Below are 19,338 nucleotides of genomic sequence, written 5' to 3'. Positions count from 1 at the left end.
TAAATGATGTGACTGACAAGGGATTAGTCTCCAAAATTTACAAAGAGCTCATGTGGCTGAATATCAATAAAACAAATGACCCAATCAAAAAATAGGCAGAAGACCTAAATAGATATTTCTCCAAAGAAGACATATAGGTGGACAAAAGGTACATGAAAAGATGCTCAACATCACTAATCATTAGAGAAATGCAAACCAAAACTACAATGAGATATCACCTCACACCAGTCAGAATGGCCATCATCAAAAAATCTACAAACAATAAATAGTGGAGAGGGTGTGGAGAAAAGGGAACCCTCCTACACTGTTGATGGGAATGTAAATTGGTACAGCCACTGTGGAGAACACTATGGAGGTTCCTTAAAAAACTAAAAATAGAGCTACCATATCATCCAGCAGTCCCACTCCTGGGCATATATCTGGAGAAAACCATAATTAGAAAAGATATATGTACCCCAATATTCATTGCAGCAGTATTTACAATACCAGGACATGGAAGCAACCTACATGTCCATCAATGAAGGAATGGATAAAGAAGATGTGGTACATATATACAATGGAATATTACTCTGCCATAAAAAAAGAATGAAATGCCATTTGCAGCAACATGGATGAACCTGGAGATTATCATACTAAGTGAAGTAAGTCAGACAGGGAAAGAAAAATATCATATGACATCACTTATATGTGGAATCTAAAAAAAAAAATTATACAAATGAACTTATTTACAAAACAGAAACAGACTTACAGACTTAGAGAATGAACTTATGTTTACCAGGGGGAGGGGTGGAGGAGGGGGAGGGATAGATTGGGAGTTTGGGATTGACATGTACACACTGCTATATTTAAAATAGATAACCAACAAGGGGCTACTGTATAGCACAGGGAACACTGCTCAATATTCTGTTATAAAATAAATGGGAAAAGAATATGAAAAAGAATAGATACATGTATATGTATAACTGGATCACTTTGCTGTACACCTGAAACTAACATTATTAATCAACTATACTCCAATATAAAATAAAAATTTATTATTAATCAGCTATACTCCATTAATCAACTATACTCCATTATTAATTATTATAAATTAACTATACTCCAATATAAAATAAAAATTTATTAAAAATCTTAAAAAAAAAAAGAAACAGTAGAGGTCAGGTAACAACAGAATGGCATTTTTAAGGATAAAAGAACTAGCAAGTTAACTATTAAGTTAACCATAGTATTATCCTATGATCTAGCAATTTCACTTCTGGCTATATATCCAAAAGAATTGAAAGGAGGGACTAGAACAGATATTTGTACATCATATTCTTAAGCAGCATTATTCATAATAGTCAAAAGGTGGAAGCAACCCAAGTGTCCATTGACAGATAAACAGATGAACAAAATGTGATACATATCCACAATGGAGTATTATTCAGCCTTAAAGAAGGCAATTCTTACACATGCCTCAACATGCATGAATCTTAAAGACATTATGCTAAAAGAAAAATGCCAGTCACCAAAGGAAAAATACTGTATGATTCCACTTTCATGAGGTACCAAGAGTTGTTAATTCATAGAAAGTAGAATGGTGCTTTCCAGGGGCTGTAGGATAAGGGGAATGGCAAGTTATCATTTAATGGGTAAGAAATTTCCCTTGCAGAACATTTGATCCTGTCTAAAATGTCCATAAGACATTTGATCCAAAAGATATTTGGTCCATGCCAAAAAGTTCTTGAAATGTTGTTCTGTCCAAAACATTCATGAAAATATTTGGTCTATGCTAAATAGTTTTGACAGGACCAAATATCAAGGAGTTTTTGATGTGGACAAAATGTCTCCATAGATGTTTTGGACAGGACAAAATGTGACCAAATATAAAGAACATTTTGGCATAGATCAAATGTGTTATGGACGTTTTGGACAGGAGCAAATGGTCTTGCAAATATCAAAGAAGGACATTTTGGGATGGACCAAATATATTATGGACATTTTGGACAGGATTAAATGTCTGCTAACTGGAATTTCAGTTTTGCAAGATGAAAAGATTATGTAGACAGATGGTCGTGATCATACAACGAAGTTTTATGCTTAATGCCACTGAACTGTATATTTAAAAATGGTTAAAATGCTAATTTTTACATTGTGCATATTTTTCATGATAAAAAAATCTGGTGAGAGGAGATCAAGATGGTGGAGTAAAAGGGCATGGACTCTCCCTCTGCCCCCACCCCATGAACACATTGAAAATACAGCTACATGTGGAAAATTTTCACTGAAAACTAACTGAAGACTGGCAGAAAGACTCCTACACAACCTAGGCTGTCAGAAAGATCCATGCAGAATTGGGTAGGAAGGGAAGAAAAGTGATCAGGTCAGGACCTGTGAACCTGGGAGGGGATTCAGAGGAGAAAGGAGGTTACATGGATGAAGATCCTCCCTAGGGAGTGAGCAGTTCAAACCACCTATTGGGTGTCCGAGCCCTGGTGTCTAACACTGTGAAGACGAGCCCCCTTGGCTGGTTGGAAGGCCAGTAGGACTAACAGAAGGACTGTAGGAAGCCTGAACTCCACTCATGAGGAGCACACACTTGCTTGCTCCTGAAGCAGGGTGGAGAGGGTGGATTGAGACTGCACAGGTGGCTGGCTGGTTTCCCATGACGTCCCAGCGCACATCCTAGCCTGAGCCAAATGACCACTTGAGTCCTGCTTGTTTCATGACACAATTCCACACCTTAGCTAGGATGGCAGCGGCCAAAGGGAGGCTCATCTGTGAGGGACAAAGGAGGTTCGGACTCAAAGCAGTGTCTGAGTGGAGTGGGGGCAGCCATTACTGGCACTTTCACAGGCATCACATTGGAAGCAGTCCAGGTGTCTGACCCCAGCCAGACCACCACAGCCTGTACCCTGACACATGCCGAACATCCATGCCAACCCCTCTTATTCCAGCACTGCTTCCCTCTGGGATGAAGGTTCCAGTTCTGGGAGGCGGGAGAGCACACACTTAAAGGGAACAGAGCCCGCTCAGACCCAAACTTCAGGGCTTCTGCTTCAGCAACTTGGGACTCGACCCCTCCCTTTATAGGGTGGTGATGGTCACAGAGCAGAGGAGAAGCCCTGGCTGACACCTGGTTCTGGCCCTACCATCTCCAGTCCCACTTCCTACCAAGGTGATGGTTGCCAATACACCCTGCGAAAAGATAGGACTTGTGTTCACTTCAGATCCAGCTCTCCCACCAAAGCCACTGGGCACATGCACACTGTATAAGGATGCTCTCATAAAGGGACACCCCTTCAAGACCGCAATAGGTAACTGTTTCATCTAATTTCATACACACAGAGAGAGTTGAGCAAAATGAGAATACAGAGGAATTTGTTTCAATTGAAAGAGCAACAGAAAACCCCTGAAAAAACAACCAGTGAAAAAGCGGTAAACAATTTACCAGATAAAGAGTTAAAGCATTAGTAATAAGAATGCTAACTGAATTAGGAAAAAGAATAGATGAACACAGTGAGAGTTTTAACAAAGAACTAGAATATGAAAAAGAACCAGTCAGAACTGAAGAATATGATAACTGAAATGAAAAACACAGTAGAAGGAATGAACAGCAGACTAGGTGATATAGAAGAATTACTAACACACCATTGTAAAGCAATTATACTCCAATAAAGATGTAAAAAAAAAGAAGAAGAAGAAGAATGCATAAGTGATCTGGAAGATAGAATAATAGAAATCACCCAATCAGAAGAGCAAAAAGAAAAAAAAAATTAGAACAGTTTTAAGGTATCTTTGAGACAGCATCAAGCATATCAACATGCACATTATAAGGGTCCCAGAAGGAGAAGAGAGAGAGAAGAGGGTTGAAAATGTATTTGAAGAAATATGGCTGAAAAATTCCCAAACCTGAAGAAGGAAACAGATATCCAGGTTCAGAAAGCACAGAGGGTCCCAAACAAAATAAACTCAAACAGACCCAGACTGAGACATATCATAATTAAAATAACAAAGGTTAAAAATAAAGAGAGAATTCTAAAGGTAGCAAGAGAAAAACAAAAAGTCATATACAAGGGAACACTCATAAGGCTATCAGCTGATATTTCTGCAGAAACTTTGCAGGCCAGAAGGGAGTGGCATGATCTATACAAAGTGCTGAAAGGGAAAAATCTTCAATCTAGGATACTTTGCCCATCATGATTATTATTTAGAATTGAAGGAGAGATAAAGAACTTCTCAGACTAGCAAAAAGTAAAAAAGTTCATTAATACTAAATCTACCCTAAAAGAAATGTTAAAAAGTCTTCTCTAAGTGGAATAGAATAGGCTATAACAAGAAGAAAGAATCTATAGGAAAGGGAAAGAAGGAAGAATCTATAGTAAAGGCAAATATATAGTAAAGGCTGAGGATCAACCACTGAAATAAGCTAGTATGAAGATTAAAAAACAAAAAAATGTAAAATCAACTATAACTACAATAATCAGTAAAGGGATAAACATGAAGATACAAAATATGACATCAAAACCAAAAATGTGGTGGAAGGGAGTAAAAAATGTAGATCTTTTAGATTGTGCTTGAACTTAAAGGACTACCTGTTTAAAACAGATGTAGTTATAGGTCAATATGTTGGAACCTCATGGCAACCACAAATCAGAAACATATACTGGATACACGGAAACTAGAGAAAAAGTTTGACAATCATCAAATCACAAGGGAAGAAACTAAAAGAACAGAGAAGAACTACAAAACAACCAGAAAACAAGTAACAAAACCACATTAATACATACCTATCAATAACTACTTTAAATGTCAATGGACTAAATGCACTAATCAAAAGACATAGGTTGGTGATTGGATTAAAAAACGAGACCCATCTATATGCTGCTTATAAGACATGCACTTCAGAACTAAAGACACACACAAACTGAAAATGATGGAATGGTAAAAGATACTTCATGCAAATGGAAACAACAAGAAAGCAGGGATAGCAATACTCATATCAGACAAAATAGACTTTAAAACAAGATCTATAATAAAAGACAAAGAAAGGCATTATATAATGATAAAGGAATCAATACAAGAAGAGAATGTTACATTCGTTAACATACATACACCTAATATAGGAGCACCTAGATATATCAGGCAAATATTAACAGACATAAAGGGAGAAATTGACAATAATACAATAAAAGTAGGGGACTTTAACACCCCACTTACATCAATGGACAAATCACCAGACAGAAAATCAATAAGGCAACAGTGGTCTTAAATGACACAATAGACCAATTGGACTTAATAGATATCTACAGGACATTCCATTCAAAACCAGCAGAATACACATTCTATTCAACTGCACATGGAATGTTGTCAAGAATAGATCACATGCTAGGCCAAAAAACAAGTCTCAACAAATTTAGAAGGACAGAAATTATATCAAGCATTTTTTCTGACCACAACAGTATGAAACTAGAAATCAATCACAGGAAGAAAAACGGGAAAAGCACAAACACATGGAGACTAAACAACACACAACTAAAAAAACCAATAAGTCAATGAAAAAAATCAAAGAGGAAATCAAAAAATACTTGAGACAAATGAAAATAGAAACACAACTTTCCCAAATCTATGGGATGCAGCAAAAGCAGTTCTAAGAGGGAAGTTTATAGCAATACAAGCCTACCTCAAGAAATAAGAAAAATCTCAAATAAACAACCTAACCTATCACCTAAAGGAATTAGAAAAAGAGGAACAAACAAAGCCCAAAATAAGCAGAAGCAAAAATGTAATAAAGATCAGAGAGAAAATAAATAAAATAGAGACCAAGAAAAAATAGAAAAGATCAATAAAAGCAAGAGCTTGTTTTTGGAAAACATAAACAAAATTAATGAACCTTTAGCCAGGCTCATCTAGAAGAAAAGAGAGTACCCAAATAAAATAAGAAATTAAGGAGACGAAACAACAACCAATATCACAGAGATACAAAAAATCATAAGAGAATACTATGAACAGTTATATGCCAACAAATTGTACAACCTAGAAGAAATGGACAAATTTGTAGAAACATACAACCTTCCATGATTGGATCAGGAAGAAATATACAATCAATCTGAACCAACTTATCACTAGTAGTGAAATTGAATTTTTAATTAAAAAAACTCCCAGGACACAAAAGTCTAGGACTGAAGAGCTTCACAGGGGAATTCTACCAAACACAAAAAGAAGAGTTAATATCTATCCTTTTCAAACTATTCCAAAAAATTGGAACACACCCAAATTCATTCTTCATGGCCATAATTACCCTGATACCACCCCAAAGACACCACAAAAAAGAGAATTACAGGCCAATATCTATGATGAATTTAGATGCAAAAATCCTCAACAAAATATTAGCAAAACGAATTCAACAATATATAAAATGATAAAGTGTGACTTATTCCAGGGATGCAAGAATTGTTCAGTATTCACAAATCAATCAATGTGAAACACCACATTAACAAAAGGGAGGATAAAGGTCACATAATCATCTCAATAGGCTCAGAGAAAGCATTCGACAAAATTCAACATCCATTCATGATAAAAACTCTCATCAAAGTGGGTATAGGGGGAACATATTTCAAAATAATAAAGGCCATTTATGACAAGCCCAGAGCTAACATCACACTCAATGAAAGCCTTTCCTCTAAAATCAGGAACAAAGCAAAGATTCCTACTCTCAACACTTCTATTTAACATGGTATTGGAAGTCCTAGCCATAACAATCAGACAAGGAAAAGAAACAAAAAGCATCAAATTGGAAGAAATAAAACTATTACTATTTGCAGATGACATGATACTATATGTAGAAAATCCTAATGTCTCCACCAAAAAAAGCTATTAGAACTAATTAATGAATTCAGTGAATTCAGTAAAGTTGCAGGGTACAAGATTAATATATAGAAATCTGTTATTTTTCTATATACTAATAATGAGCTATCAGAAAGAAAAAGCAAGAAAACAATCAAGTTTTAAATTATATCAAAAAGAATAAAATACCTAGGAATAAACTTAACCAAGTAGGTGAAAGACCTATACTCTGAAACCTATAAAACATTGATGAAGGAAATTGAGGATGATACAAAGAAATGGAAAGATATCCTGTGTTCTTGGACTGGAAGAAGTAATATTAAAATGTTCATACTACCCAAAGCAATCTACATATTTAATGCAATCCTTGTCAAAATACCTATGACATTTTTCACAGAACTAGAACAAATCACCCTAAAATTTATATGGAACCACAAAAGACCCTGAATAATAGCCAAAGCAATCTTGAGAAAAATGAACAAATCTAGAAGGATCACACCCTCTCACTTCAGACTATACTACAGAGCTATAGTAATCAAAACAGCATGGTACTGGCACAAAAACAGATATATAGGTCAATGAAACAGGATAGAGAGCCCAGAAATAAACCCACACACTTATGGTCAATTAATCTATGACAAAGGAGCCAAGCAAATGAAGAAAAGACAGTCTCTTCAAGAAGTGGTGCTGAGAAAACTGGACAGCTACATGCAAAAGAATGAAATTAGAATATTTCCTCACACCATATACATCAATAAAATCAAAATGGATTAGAGACCTAAAAGTAGGACTGAACCATAAAAATTCTAGAAGATAACATAGGCAGAACACTCTTTGACATGAATAGTAGCAATATTTTTTTGGATATGTCTCCTAAGGAAAAAGAAACAAAAGCAAAAATAAACATATGGGGTCTAATTCAAACTTAAAAGCTTTTGCACAGCAAAGGAAACCACTGACAAAACAAAACTACAACCTACAGAATGGGAGAAAATATTTGCAAATGATATGACCAATAGGGGGTTAGTATCCAAAATATATAAAAAATTCATACAACTCAATATCCAAAAAACAAACCACATTAAAAACTGGGCAGAAGATCTGAATAGACATTTTTCCAAAGAAGACATACAGATGGTAAACAGGCACATGAAAATATGCTCAACATTGCTAATTATTAGAGAAATGCAAATCAAAGCCACAATGAAATACCACCTTACACCTGTCAGAATGCCTACCATCAGGAAGTCTACAAATAATAAATGTTGGTGAGGATGTGGAGAGAAGGGAACATTTGTACATTGTGGCTGGAATGTAAATTGGTGCATCCATTATGGAAAACAGTACAGAGTTTCCTCAAAAAACTAAAACTAGACTACCATATGATCCAGCAATTCCACTGGTGGACATATATCCAAAGAAAATGAAAACACTGATTTGAAAAGATACATGCATCCCAATGTTTATAGCAGTATTATTTATAATAACCAAGATATGGAAGCAACCTAAGTGTCCATTAACAAATGATAATGAAAAAGTGTTATACACACACACACACACACACACACACACACACACACACACACACAATGGAATATTACTTAGCCATAAAAAAGAATGAAATTCTGTCATTTGCAACAGCATGGATGGACCCAGAAAATATTATTCCTAGTGAAATAAGTCAGAGAGAGAAAGGCAAATACTCTATGTTATCACTTATATGTAGAATCTAAAAAATAAAAGAAACAAATGTATATAACAAAAGAGAGATACAGATATAGAAAACAAAATCTTGTGTTTTTCAGTGAAGGGGGAAAAGGGGAGAGGCAAGATAGGGGTATGGGATTAAGAGACACAAACTACTATGTATAAAATAAATAAGGAACAAGGATATATTGTACAGCACAGGGAGTACAGCCATTACTTTGTAATAACTTTAAATGGAGCTATTTAAATAATCTATAAAATCATAGATTAATCTACAAGATTATTTAGATTAATAGTTAAATAATCTCTAAAAATATTGAAATATTACCTCACACCTGTCAGAATGGCTATCATCAAAAAGTCTACAAATGATAAATGTTGGTGAGGATGTAGAGAGAAGGGAAGCTTTGTACACTGTTGGTGGAATGTAAATTGGTGCATCCACTATGGAAAGCACTACGGAGGTTCCTCAAAAAACTAAAAGTAGAACTACCATATGATCCAGCAATTATGTTGTACACCTGAAACTAATATAATACAGTAAGTCCCCTACATACGAACCTTCAAGTTACGAACTTTCAAAGATGCGAACGTGCGTTCACATGTCCAGTCACGTAAGTTAGTTCACATGTCTGGTGTACTTTGTCATGTGTGTGCATCCTCTACAAGTGGTTGTGCTTTTGTGTACTTTACTGTGCAGTACTGTGTAGAACACCATAGTACAGTATCTTTATTTCAAGCCCAGGATTCCGGAAGCAAGTGTAAAACCAGCAGTGATGTAGCTGGTACTACTGTACTTTTCAAGGTACTTTACTGTAAGATTAAAACTGTTTTCTTATTTTTTGTGTTTCTTTGCTTTTATGTATTATTTGTGTGAAAAGTATTATAAACCTATTACAGTACAGTACTACATAGCCAATTGTGTTAGTTGGATACCTAGGCTAACTTTGTTGGACTTACAAACGAATTGGACTTACGAACTCACTCTCAGAACGGAACAGGTTCATATGTAGGGAACTTAACTGTATTGTAAATCGACTATACTTCAATTTTTAAAAATCTGCAGTGGAAGACACCATAAACAAAGTAAAAAAGACAGGTGGTTGAAATGTTTATTTATGGTATCTTTTAAGTACAGATTTTTTTAAATTGTGGTGAAATATATATAAGGTAAAATACAGTGAACATTTGGATGAATACCCTGTGTAGTTAGACAATGGAATGCCAAATAGCAGTTAAAATGAATGAACTAGGTTGCTTGTAAGGGGGAATCAAATGATCAGCCGTGAAGTTCAGGTTGGATAGGGAAGGAAGAGAGACGAGAAAGGACCTGCTGATGAGGAAAACAGAGATCAAGAGACTGGAAATTTCTATGGCTTTATTTCAAAACCTAATATTGAGTGGAAAAAAAAAATCACCAAAAGATGTTCACAGTATAATATCATGTATGTATATTTTCAAACCCATAAATCAATACTATATATGATTTGTGGATACATTTACATATAAGTAAAGTATAAAACCAGGATGGAAATGATAAGTAATAATTTTCACATTTTTCTCTGTGTTCTTCTGCATATATGAAATATTTCCTAATTTAAAAAAATAAGTGCCTAAGCTACAGGCACAAGGTCCATGAAGAAAACTGGGGAAGTAGAATCAAGTGCCCACGTGGCGAAGTTAAAAGGACAATTCATCCTCTGAGACTTGGAGGGAAGGAGTAAAAATAAATGCAGAAAGTGACTGGTTTGGAAATAGGAATGTAGGAGTTGAGAAAGGTCATGTCTGATAGCCTTGATTTACTTACATGAAGTAGGAAGGAGGGCCACCTGTAAACTGAGAGAAGGGAGGGGTTGAGGAGGGTCTTTGAGGAAAATGTCAAAGGTCACTGAGGGTACTATGAGAAGGGGCTGGCTAAGGGCCAGTAAAAAGATTACTGGACAACACCAAAGGCACAACTGAGGTAAGATACCGTGAGTGGGTCCAATCCTCACACACAGTGAATGTCTGAAGTAGCACATGCACAGATGAAGAAGTCATAGATACCATCGAATGTTTAGCTTAGATATTACGTGCAAGGGGAGGAACAGTTAAGTGCATCCAGGATGCTAGTGAGAGAGCAGGTCCGATGATCAAGCATGAGATTGGGCTGATTGGGGAAAGAAGAGCAGCTAGAAAGGAACTTCTGTGTAGCAGGAAAGCAGACAGGAAACAGAGGACTGGAAGTACCTATGAGGTCAAGGGGCAGGTGAGAGGATGTGAAAGATGGAAGATGTTGGGGTCAGAAAGTGGACTTTTGAAGCAGCACTACTTTGGACTATTGTGACAGTACTTTTCCCTAAGGGTAACTTTTTGTATCTCTGCAACAAGGAATCGCTTGATAAAGCTTGTTGCCTCCAATTCTTCTAGAATAATCGATTGAATAGTTGAGGTTAACTACAGAGGGACAGTCAGATCAATAAGGCTCAGTGTTCAATTCAACTGAACTATAGCAATACATAGTTGATAACCCGGTGTTCAATTAGGTATTTATCAGAGGCAAATTTGGGTGCTAATTAATTAAGCCTTGAGAAAACAGGCAGACATGGGTAGTCACTAGGAAATTAGTGTGTGGACTAGGTCTCTAAATTATAATAAATGCCTTACCTTTGTAGAGAATGGCTCAGGAACAAGGTTGGGCAGAATTTTACAGACAAAACAATAATAGATTCACTATCAAACGTTAATAAGAATAAAGCAAGTCCTGGGAGTATGATCCACCTAGGAATATGTCATCCCAGCTGCCTCTTTGCTTTCTTAATTCCCATGACAACCCATCCTAAACCAGAATTTGGTGCTACAGAAGCAACCCAGAGGAAAGAGTGGGACATAATTGCTCTACTGTGATGCAGGAAGTTCAGTAACAGGTAATAGGGGTGATTTAGAGCTACTCAAGATTTGTTTTAATCAGATATGGTAAGACACACAGACGTGGAAATGACTGTCATGAAGGAAGGTATATATTGTAAATACCAATCCCGAGAAACAGGAGGCACAGCACACCATTTAGGGCCTCAGAAGGAAGCACCAGGGTCTGTCAGGAGACAGAGGAAGTGAGGGGAAAACAGAGGTAAGAGTCTTTATTGTGTTTTGTGTGGGAAGGAATGGATGAGACAGGGTAAGCAGGTTTAGGATTGGCTATTTTGAGTAATTTCAGTGGGCTCTGGGTGTAAATACTGTCTTATTGTCTAGTACCTGATCTTGGGCAGGTAGATAGTGACCCAGTGTGACAACCCATAAAGGAGGTGGCTGGGGGTATGGGCTCTGGATTGGTTGGTTTGCATATGAAAGGCATTCCTAGGAGAGATGTTTACTATCTCTAGGAGTTAACCCTGGGAGGGCATCCCTCCAAGGTAAGCAAGGCCCTAGATATTAAAGCATCACATTACAGAAAGTAAAAGACAAGGTTAATACAATGGGCTATCTAGAGTGACCACACAGGACTGAAAACATATGTGTCTAATGGATCAACAGAGATCTCTCCTTGCCAATTCCCAAAGTGGAACTGCAATAGCAGAGAAGTTACAAATTGTAGGGAGAAATTACAAAATGTAGTAACATTCATGAATCTCTCAGGTTTAATTAGTATTATATCTCACATTAATGAAGTTTAATGAAAATAAGCCATGCTTACACAGGCAAGTATTTTGACCCCATATTCTCAATGAAATACATAGAACATCAAAGATCATTATAAACCCAGAAAGTATGTCATGCAATTTATGCTTATTGCCACTAGATGACACTGTAGCTTATTGCTTTTGTGATTGTCAAAAGATGGCTGCTCAGAGTTCAGTTAAGATCTTTTTTATTTAAATAAAACATAGGGCTTTGCAACTAGTTTTTATTAATTCAAGAATCTGATGGCATTCAGAAGATGCGGTCAAACATGCTGCACCTTCCAAAGCTCCTAGAATTAGAACTTTGCCCAAATCCCTGAAACTGCATAGAAAATTGCGTGCGTGCCCACACACATGTGCATTTTCCTGTGGGGAGGGTCCAGAGCTCTCATTAGAGTTTAGAGTTCTCTGTAACCCCCATCACATGCCAAGAAAGAAGTCAAGAACCAATCCCCACTTAACTACACCTGAGTTCATCTCTATAACTTCTAAAAACTAATTAAAGATAGAAACAAAATAACTTCTCAGATAACACTTTCTGACACTTAAAGATGTTTTCTTCTCAATTTGTGAGAAAGGAACAAAAACTGTTTTTTATGACCATGGGTGGATAGTAGTGAGTTACAGCCGACCTGCAAAGCTAGACAGAATGACTACAAAGTCAGGCAGAGATCTGGGCAGTGAGTAAGGGGTCACTGTGAAGCATCTGCTGTTTTTTTATGAATAGACACAGAGATGTGAAGCAAGAAAATATATCAGACACTGAGGCAAACTGCCTGAGACCGAGGTCTTAAGTGAAATTTCCATCCAAGGGGTGTGGGGGACAATTTCATTCGGAAAAATGGGCAATAACTGATGGAGAAGAAAGGCATGTAACCATTTTTAAAACAGTCAAGCTCTGGTATTCAAAGGTATGACTTTATCAGTAACTGACTTTAGCTTTTTTCTCAAGGCCCTATTTTCATATGGTAGCAGAAAAAATCATAACAATTTGAAGGAATACATCTCTTTTAAAACTTACTGAGTTTGGGGTAAATACTGTAAGCTCAGTGGGGCTTATGTCTCCAGTCCTGACATCAGGGGAGTGGGCACCCTGTCCATGTTGGACTGTCTGCTGGTGGTGTCTGCTGTTGGTGGAAGTCATCATGCATTCTCTGAGCAGGGGTTGTGCATGAATATAGCTCCAAGGAGCTTATGACTGTTTCTGCTTCTCAACCACACCTCAACTCTTACTGAAGCTGCTGATCTTCTAACACTTAGCCACATCTTCCAGCTGGTTCCTCCAGAGAGATCTGTACCTTCTCAGTTCTAATCATAGTAGTTCTGTGCTTTAATTCTCTGGTACATAATAGGCACCCAAAGAGTATTTGCTGATTAAGTAACACCAAGGAACCCTTGCTTTGCCCTTCCTCCATTCATCGCTCCCTTCCATCTTTCTCTCTGCTACCAGCCATGACAGCATGGCCTCACCTACTCACCTTATCAATACACGGTTCCTATCAAACTGAAGAAAACTTATGGTTCCAACTGTTAAAAAAGTGAAAATTTTCTACTTCATTACTATGGGATTTATTTTGAGAGCTGAAGGAAACCTATACTGTAAGTAGTTATTATTTTGCAGATAAGAAAGTCGAGGCTTCAAGAGTTTACGTAACTTCTCCAGGGTCACAAAGCTAAGTGATAAAGACAGGATTCAAACCTAAGTACATCTGTCTTGACAGCTGGAGCTTTTAGCCCTTCTGCACTTAAACTATTAATTTTGTGTTTGCTGTCTCTTTCAGATACAATGACAGTGGCTATGTTGAAGATGTTGAAGTGAATTTCATAGTGTGGGAAATACATGGCAGGGATGACTATAGCTTTAACAACACTATGAAGAAGGTATGACATTTTGGATTTAAATAGAATTTAGCATGCAATTAGACAAGTTCTTCCATTTTAAATCTATATATAACTTATCGAAGGAAAACAAAACCAGTCAGCTGTAGGTAGGAAAAATAAATATGACCTCTATATTGAATTCTATGACTATGAAAATTCGTTTATGAAAAAAGAAATCACTGTCCTATAGAATGGACTTAAAGGGGTCAGAAAAGATAATGTTTATAGTAGCATGATGCAATTATTGATTAATATTTTATTTTCTCTCCACATTGTATTTAATGTTTGATTATTTATGGGCCTGCATTTCACTCTCAGACATATATCACATTTGTGCTAAATCAAATGGACACACTCTAGGCTTCATCTCACTTTGACTTCTTTGCAGCATTTGACCCACTGACCGTGGCTTCACTGTCCCCCACACTCTCCTGGTTTTCCTTCATCTTCCATGACTGGTCATTCTCAGCCTCCACAGTGAATCCCCTTTATCCTTCCTTTTCACTTTGCAGGCCACAGCAGAAAGGCCTTCCTACTCCAAATCACCACAGTTCACTCCCATCTCTTCTACGTGGGGTTTTTTGCCCTTGAGGGCCTCCCATCATGATGGAGCCTCTCTAGAAGTTACCAGCATTGGTTCCTGAGATTTGTCAGAGATCTCATACAAAACCAGGGATGACTCCTTCCAAAGTAACTTTCTCATCTACCAGAGACCTTCATTCTCCAAGAAGTAGAACCTACATGGGTGACAACAAAGAGACCTGAATCCCACCTGCTACTCCCCTCCACATTACTGCAATTATGTGACCAAACAAATCCATCACATCACACATTCCTGCCTCATTCACAACTAAGTCAGACCATGTGACTGATTCTTATCACTGGAGTATGAGCAGAAGTGATATGTGTCCAGGATGAAGTACTTAAGAACTTCACATGCACCTCCATGCTTCCCATCTTCCTTCACCTGTCAATATATTACAGCAACGATTAAAGATGGAGTAGATGTGAACTGGATGAAGGGGATAAGGGACTTCAAGAAGCCACTAGATTTTTAAAAGTCTGAGTTTTTAATCTACTTTTTTTTTTTTTATAAATTTATTTATTTATTTTTGGCAGTGTTGGGTCGTCGTTTCTGTGCGAGGGCTTTCTCTAGTTGCGGCGAGCGGGGTCCACTCTTCATCGCGGTGCGCGGTGTGCGGGCCTTTCACTGTCTTGGCCTCTCTTGTTGCGGAGCACAGGCTCCAGACGCGCAGGCTCAGTAGTTGTGGCTCACGGGCCCAGTTGCTCCGCGGCATGTGGGATCTTCCCAGACCAGGGCTCGAACCCGTGTTCCCTGCATTGGCAGGCAGGTTCTCAACCACGAGCGCCACCAGGGAAGCCCCTAATCTACTTTTTTGAGGAGAGTCATCCATAGGAGCCATTTAACCAGGGACATCTGCATTGGATTATGTGTGATCAAGAATTAAAATTTAATGTGTAAAACCCCTGAGGGTTGGAGTTTTTATTGCAGCAAAGCCGACCAGTATAGCTCCTCCTATTAAAATTACATTTAAATGCAAACATTTCAGTCTCTGGACCCTTTAGCTCTCTCTTTCCCACTATTCCTCTGCCTCTTTTTCTCACACAATCTAGATATCTACTTTTTCTCACACAATCTAGATCTCTCTAGATATCTAGAGAAACCCTCTGCTTCTCCCATTTTTCTTCTCTTCATTGCCTATCTAACTTAAACTCCACAGTTCGGTCCTTCAGCTATTGTCTTCCCAATGCCTACATGTCACTTTCCCCAATATTGTTCTTGTTTAGTGTTACGCAACTTTAAACATTAATCTTTCTGCCTTATCCATGCCTATATCTGAGCTACTAATCACTTCTAGAAAAAAAATTAAAATTGCAATAACTGGAAGTATGAACTCAACTATTGGGAGTGATCACTGAAAAGAGAATTAGCTATCTAGAAGAGAGGTCAGAGGGAAATATCCAGAATTACACGTAGAGAGATAAACTGATTTAAAATATAGAAAAGGAACATAAAGGAGATCCAAAGCTAAGATCTAAGAACTGGAGTCCTAAAAAAAGAGAAGAGAGAGTGTTGGTCAGAAGCAACATTTTCCAAAAGTGATGAAAGACATCAAGGCACAGAAAAAGTAATCTGCATCCAAAAACATCACAGTAAAATTTCCAAAATCAAAAATCTTTAAAGTATTCAGAGCAAAAAAGATAACTTACCTTCAAAAAAGTAACTATAAGATTTAAAGCTTATTTCTCAATAGAAACAATAAAAACCAGAAGTCTTTGAAGAAAAATATTTTTAAGTTACTGAAAGAAAATAATTCCCAAACCTAAAATTCTGAATACAATAGAAATAGCATTTTAAAAAATGAAAGTGAACAACAGATAATGTCTTACAAGGTACATGAAATTAAAAGAGGAAAAAATTTTAAGAAAGAAATGAAGGATGAAATAAAAATGATTGGAGAGAAAGTGACAAATATTGAGGATAGGCAAAGAATAACTGGAATTCCTGAAAAAGGAGAACCAAGGCAAAGGAACAAAACAAATACTAATAATTCAACAAAACACAACCACCCCCCACCGAAAAAATATTTCAAACTTCTTATTGAAAGAGCATACCATATACTTCAGAATATCAAATCAGAATAGCCAACCCATGTTGGGCATATAGGCAAAAAAGCAAGAAATTTATAAGGAAAATTAAATTATCATCAGACATTTTATAGCAGTGTTGTATGCCAGGAGAAAGTGGAGTCAAATATTTAAGATACTAAAGGAAAATAAATACAAGCCAAGGATTTTACATCCAGCAAAACTGATTGCACTGTAAATGGCACAAACTGCTATCAGTATGTAGAAAGCTGTGATAATATTGTTCCCAGGAGCGCTTCCTGAGTAATTTACTAAGTAAGAAGCTTCAGAAAATCAAAAATACTAAAGAGATATCAACATAAGGACTAGGAGGAAGCATTATAATATAATATATAGTTACTTACAAGACTAAAACAAAATGAGGGTTAAATGGGTTAGAATGTAATATATAATGGGTGTATTCTCTGACAATGTAGATCTAGTACAATTATAAAATATGATAGGAGAATGTGAAGAGCATATATACAAGGGAAAAGTATAAGCGTTTTCAGTAATCATGACATTGGTGATAATATTTTTATTGTTTTTCTAAAGTTTTGAGGTGTATAATGTGAGCTAAAACAAGTGTGTAATAATGACATTTTCTAATACCACCATTCCTCACCAAGTGTTTTGTTGTAAAAGCAAGAAGATACATATGTTAAGATAGAAGAAGTTAGACAAAAATCTTGAATTCGAATAGGACTCAATATGAACTCATGAGGTATTGGATATTGCTCTGGATATAAATTTATTAATCAAATAGAGAGATAGATAAAATTTTCCTATTCTGACCGTTAAAAATCTTAGAAACATACAAATCAGTAGCTGAAAGTATACTTAGTAGCCAGATTGTTGTTTTGAAATACCTTTTCCCACTAAACGTACTGGGCATTCTTAGATAAATTGCTGATTCCACGCCTGAAGGAAGAAATGTACAAGATGAGCCTAGAATAGTTTGGCATACCCAATAGCAAGGAAGCATCAAGGACGGCTAGAGGCATTTAAAAGTGAGCACAGCTCGGGTTTCCCTGGTGGCGCAGTGGTTAAGAATCCGCCTGCCAATGCAAGGCACATGGGTTCGAGCTCTCGTCTGGGAAGATCCCACATGCCGCGGAGCAACTAATTCTCTGTGCCATAGCTACTCAGCTACTGAGCCTGCGTTCTAGAGCCCGTGAGCCACAGCTACTGAGCCTGCATGCCTAGAGCCTGTGCTCCACAACAAGAGAAGCCACCGCAATGAGAAGCCCGCACACCACAATGAACAGTAGCCCCCACTCACCACAACTCGAGAAAACCTGCACGTAACAACAAAGACCCAACACAGCCAAAAATAAACTAAATTAATTAAAAATAAATAAATAAAAGTAATCATAAATCAACATCAAGAGGTTTCTACTGGCCAAAGATGGGACAGTTTGAGCTTCCTGGAGAATAATTATTGCAATGGAGTAAAACTCATTAAATATATTAAATCGAGGAATTCATGATTTTTTTTTAAATCACCTTTACAGAATGATAGGAAACCAATTCCTTATTTTGAAAACTGGTAAATAAAGAGAAACAAATATTTATCCTATTTTCTTCAAATGAACTCTACCAATGGACAAACAAACAGTAGATGAGGGGAAGCATCTCTTTATAAAATTATTCCAGTTGACAAATGAAAAAATAGAATTGAAATATCACCATTTTATAATCCAAATAATAGAGGTTATTATAAACAAATTTATATCAACAAATTTGGCAATGGACAAATGCCTTGAAAAATACACCAAAATTTCTTATATTCCCCCCTCCAAAAAATAGAAAACTCTAATCTCAGATGGCTTTCCTGATGAAGTCTACCAAATATTTAAGAAAAATTTTACTTCAGCCTTATAAAAACTCTTCCAGAGTATAAGGGTGGGAGGAAACACTTTCAACTCATTTTGTGAATCCAGGAGGACTTGATGAGGACCTTAAGAGAAGAGAATGATGAGCCAATCTGACTCATAACCATAGATACAAAACACCTGAACAAAATTCTAGCAAATCAAATACAGCAACTTATTAAAAAATAATCCAGGGCTTCCCTGGTGGCCCAGTGGTTAAGAAGCCACCTGCCAATGCAGGGTCACAGGTTCGAGCCCTGGCCCGGGAAGATCCCACATGTCACGGGGCAGCTAAGCCTATGAGCCACAACTACTGAGCCTGCACTCTAGAGCCCACGAGGCACAACTACTGAAGCCCGTGTGCCTAGAGCCCGTGCTCCGTAACAAGAGAAGCCACGACAGTAAGTCTGCGCACTCCAAGGAAGAGTAGCCCCCACTCGCCGCAACTAGAGAAAGCCCATGCACAGCAACAAAGACCCAACACAGCCAAAAATAATAATAATAATCCATCCAGGCCAAGTTTTCTTTATTTCATAAATTAAGCATTGGGGATATTTGAAAATCAAAGTAATCCACTATATTAACAGCATAAATAAGAAAAGGCATAAGATTATTGCAACAGTTGATGAAAAGTCATCTGATTAAAAAGTTATCACCCATACATAACACTATTTTTTTTTTTAACTTTTTTTTTTTTTTTTTTATTTTTTTTTTTTTTTTTTTCTTTGGCTTTTTTCTTTTGG

The 19,338-nt window shown here is 36.9% G+C and overlaps 1 protein-coding gene across 1 annotated transcript in view; it reads left to right on the top strand.

The window, feature by feature from the left end:
- The window catches only part of CATSPERE (catsper channel auxiliary subunit epsilon), a 238,213-nt gene that overhangs the window by 192,695 nt on the left and 26,180 nt on the right, over positions 1-19,338 (top strand). Inside the window, exon 18 of the mRNA XM_024754501.1 lies at positions 13,973-14,072. Coding sequence (XP_024610269.1) covers positions 13,973-14,072 — 100 coding nt within the window. The remainder of the gene's footprint in view (positions 1-13,972; positions 14,073-19,338) is intronic.

This window comes from Neophocaena asiaeorientalis, unplaced genomic scaffold (assembly GCF_003031525.2).
Source record: "Neophocaena asiaeorientalis asiaeorientalis breed wild unplaced genomic scaffold, Neophocaena_asiaeorientalis_V1.1 scaffold524, whole genome shotgun sequence".
NCBI lineage: Eukaryota > Metazoa > Chordata > Mammalia > Artiodactyla > Phocoenidae > Neophocaena > Neophocaena asiaeorientalis.
The sequence above is the reverse complement of the archived record's forward strand: the minus strand, read 5'-3'. Positions and strand labels throughout refer to the sequence as shown.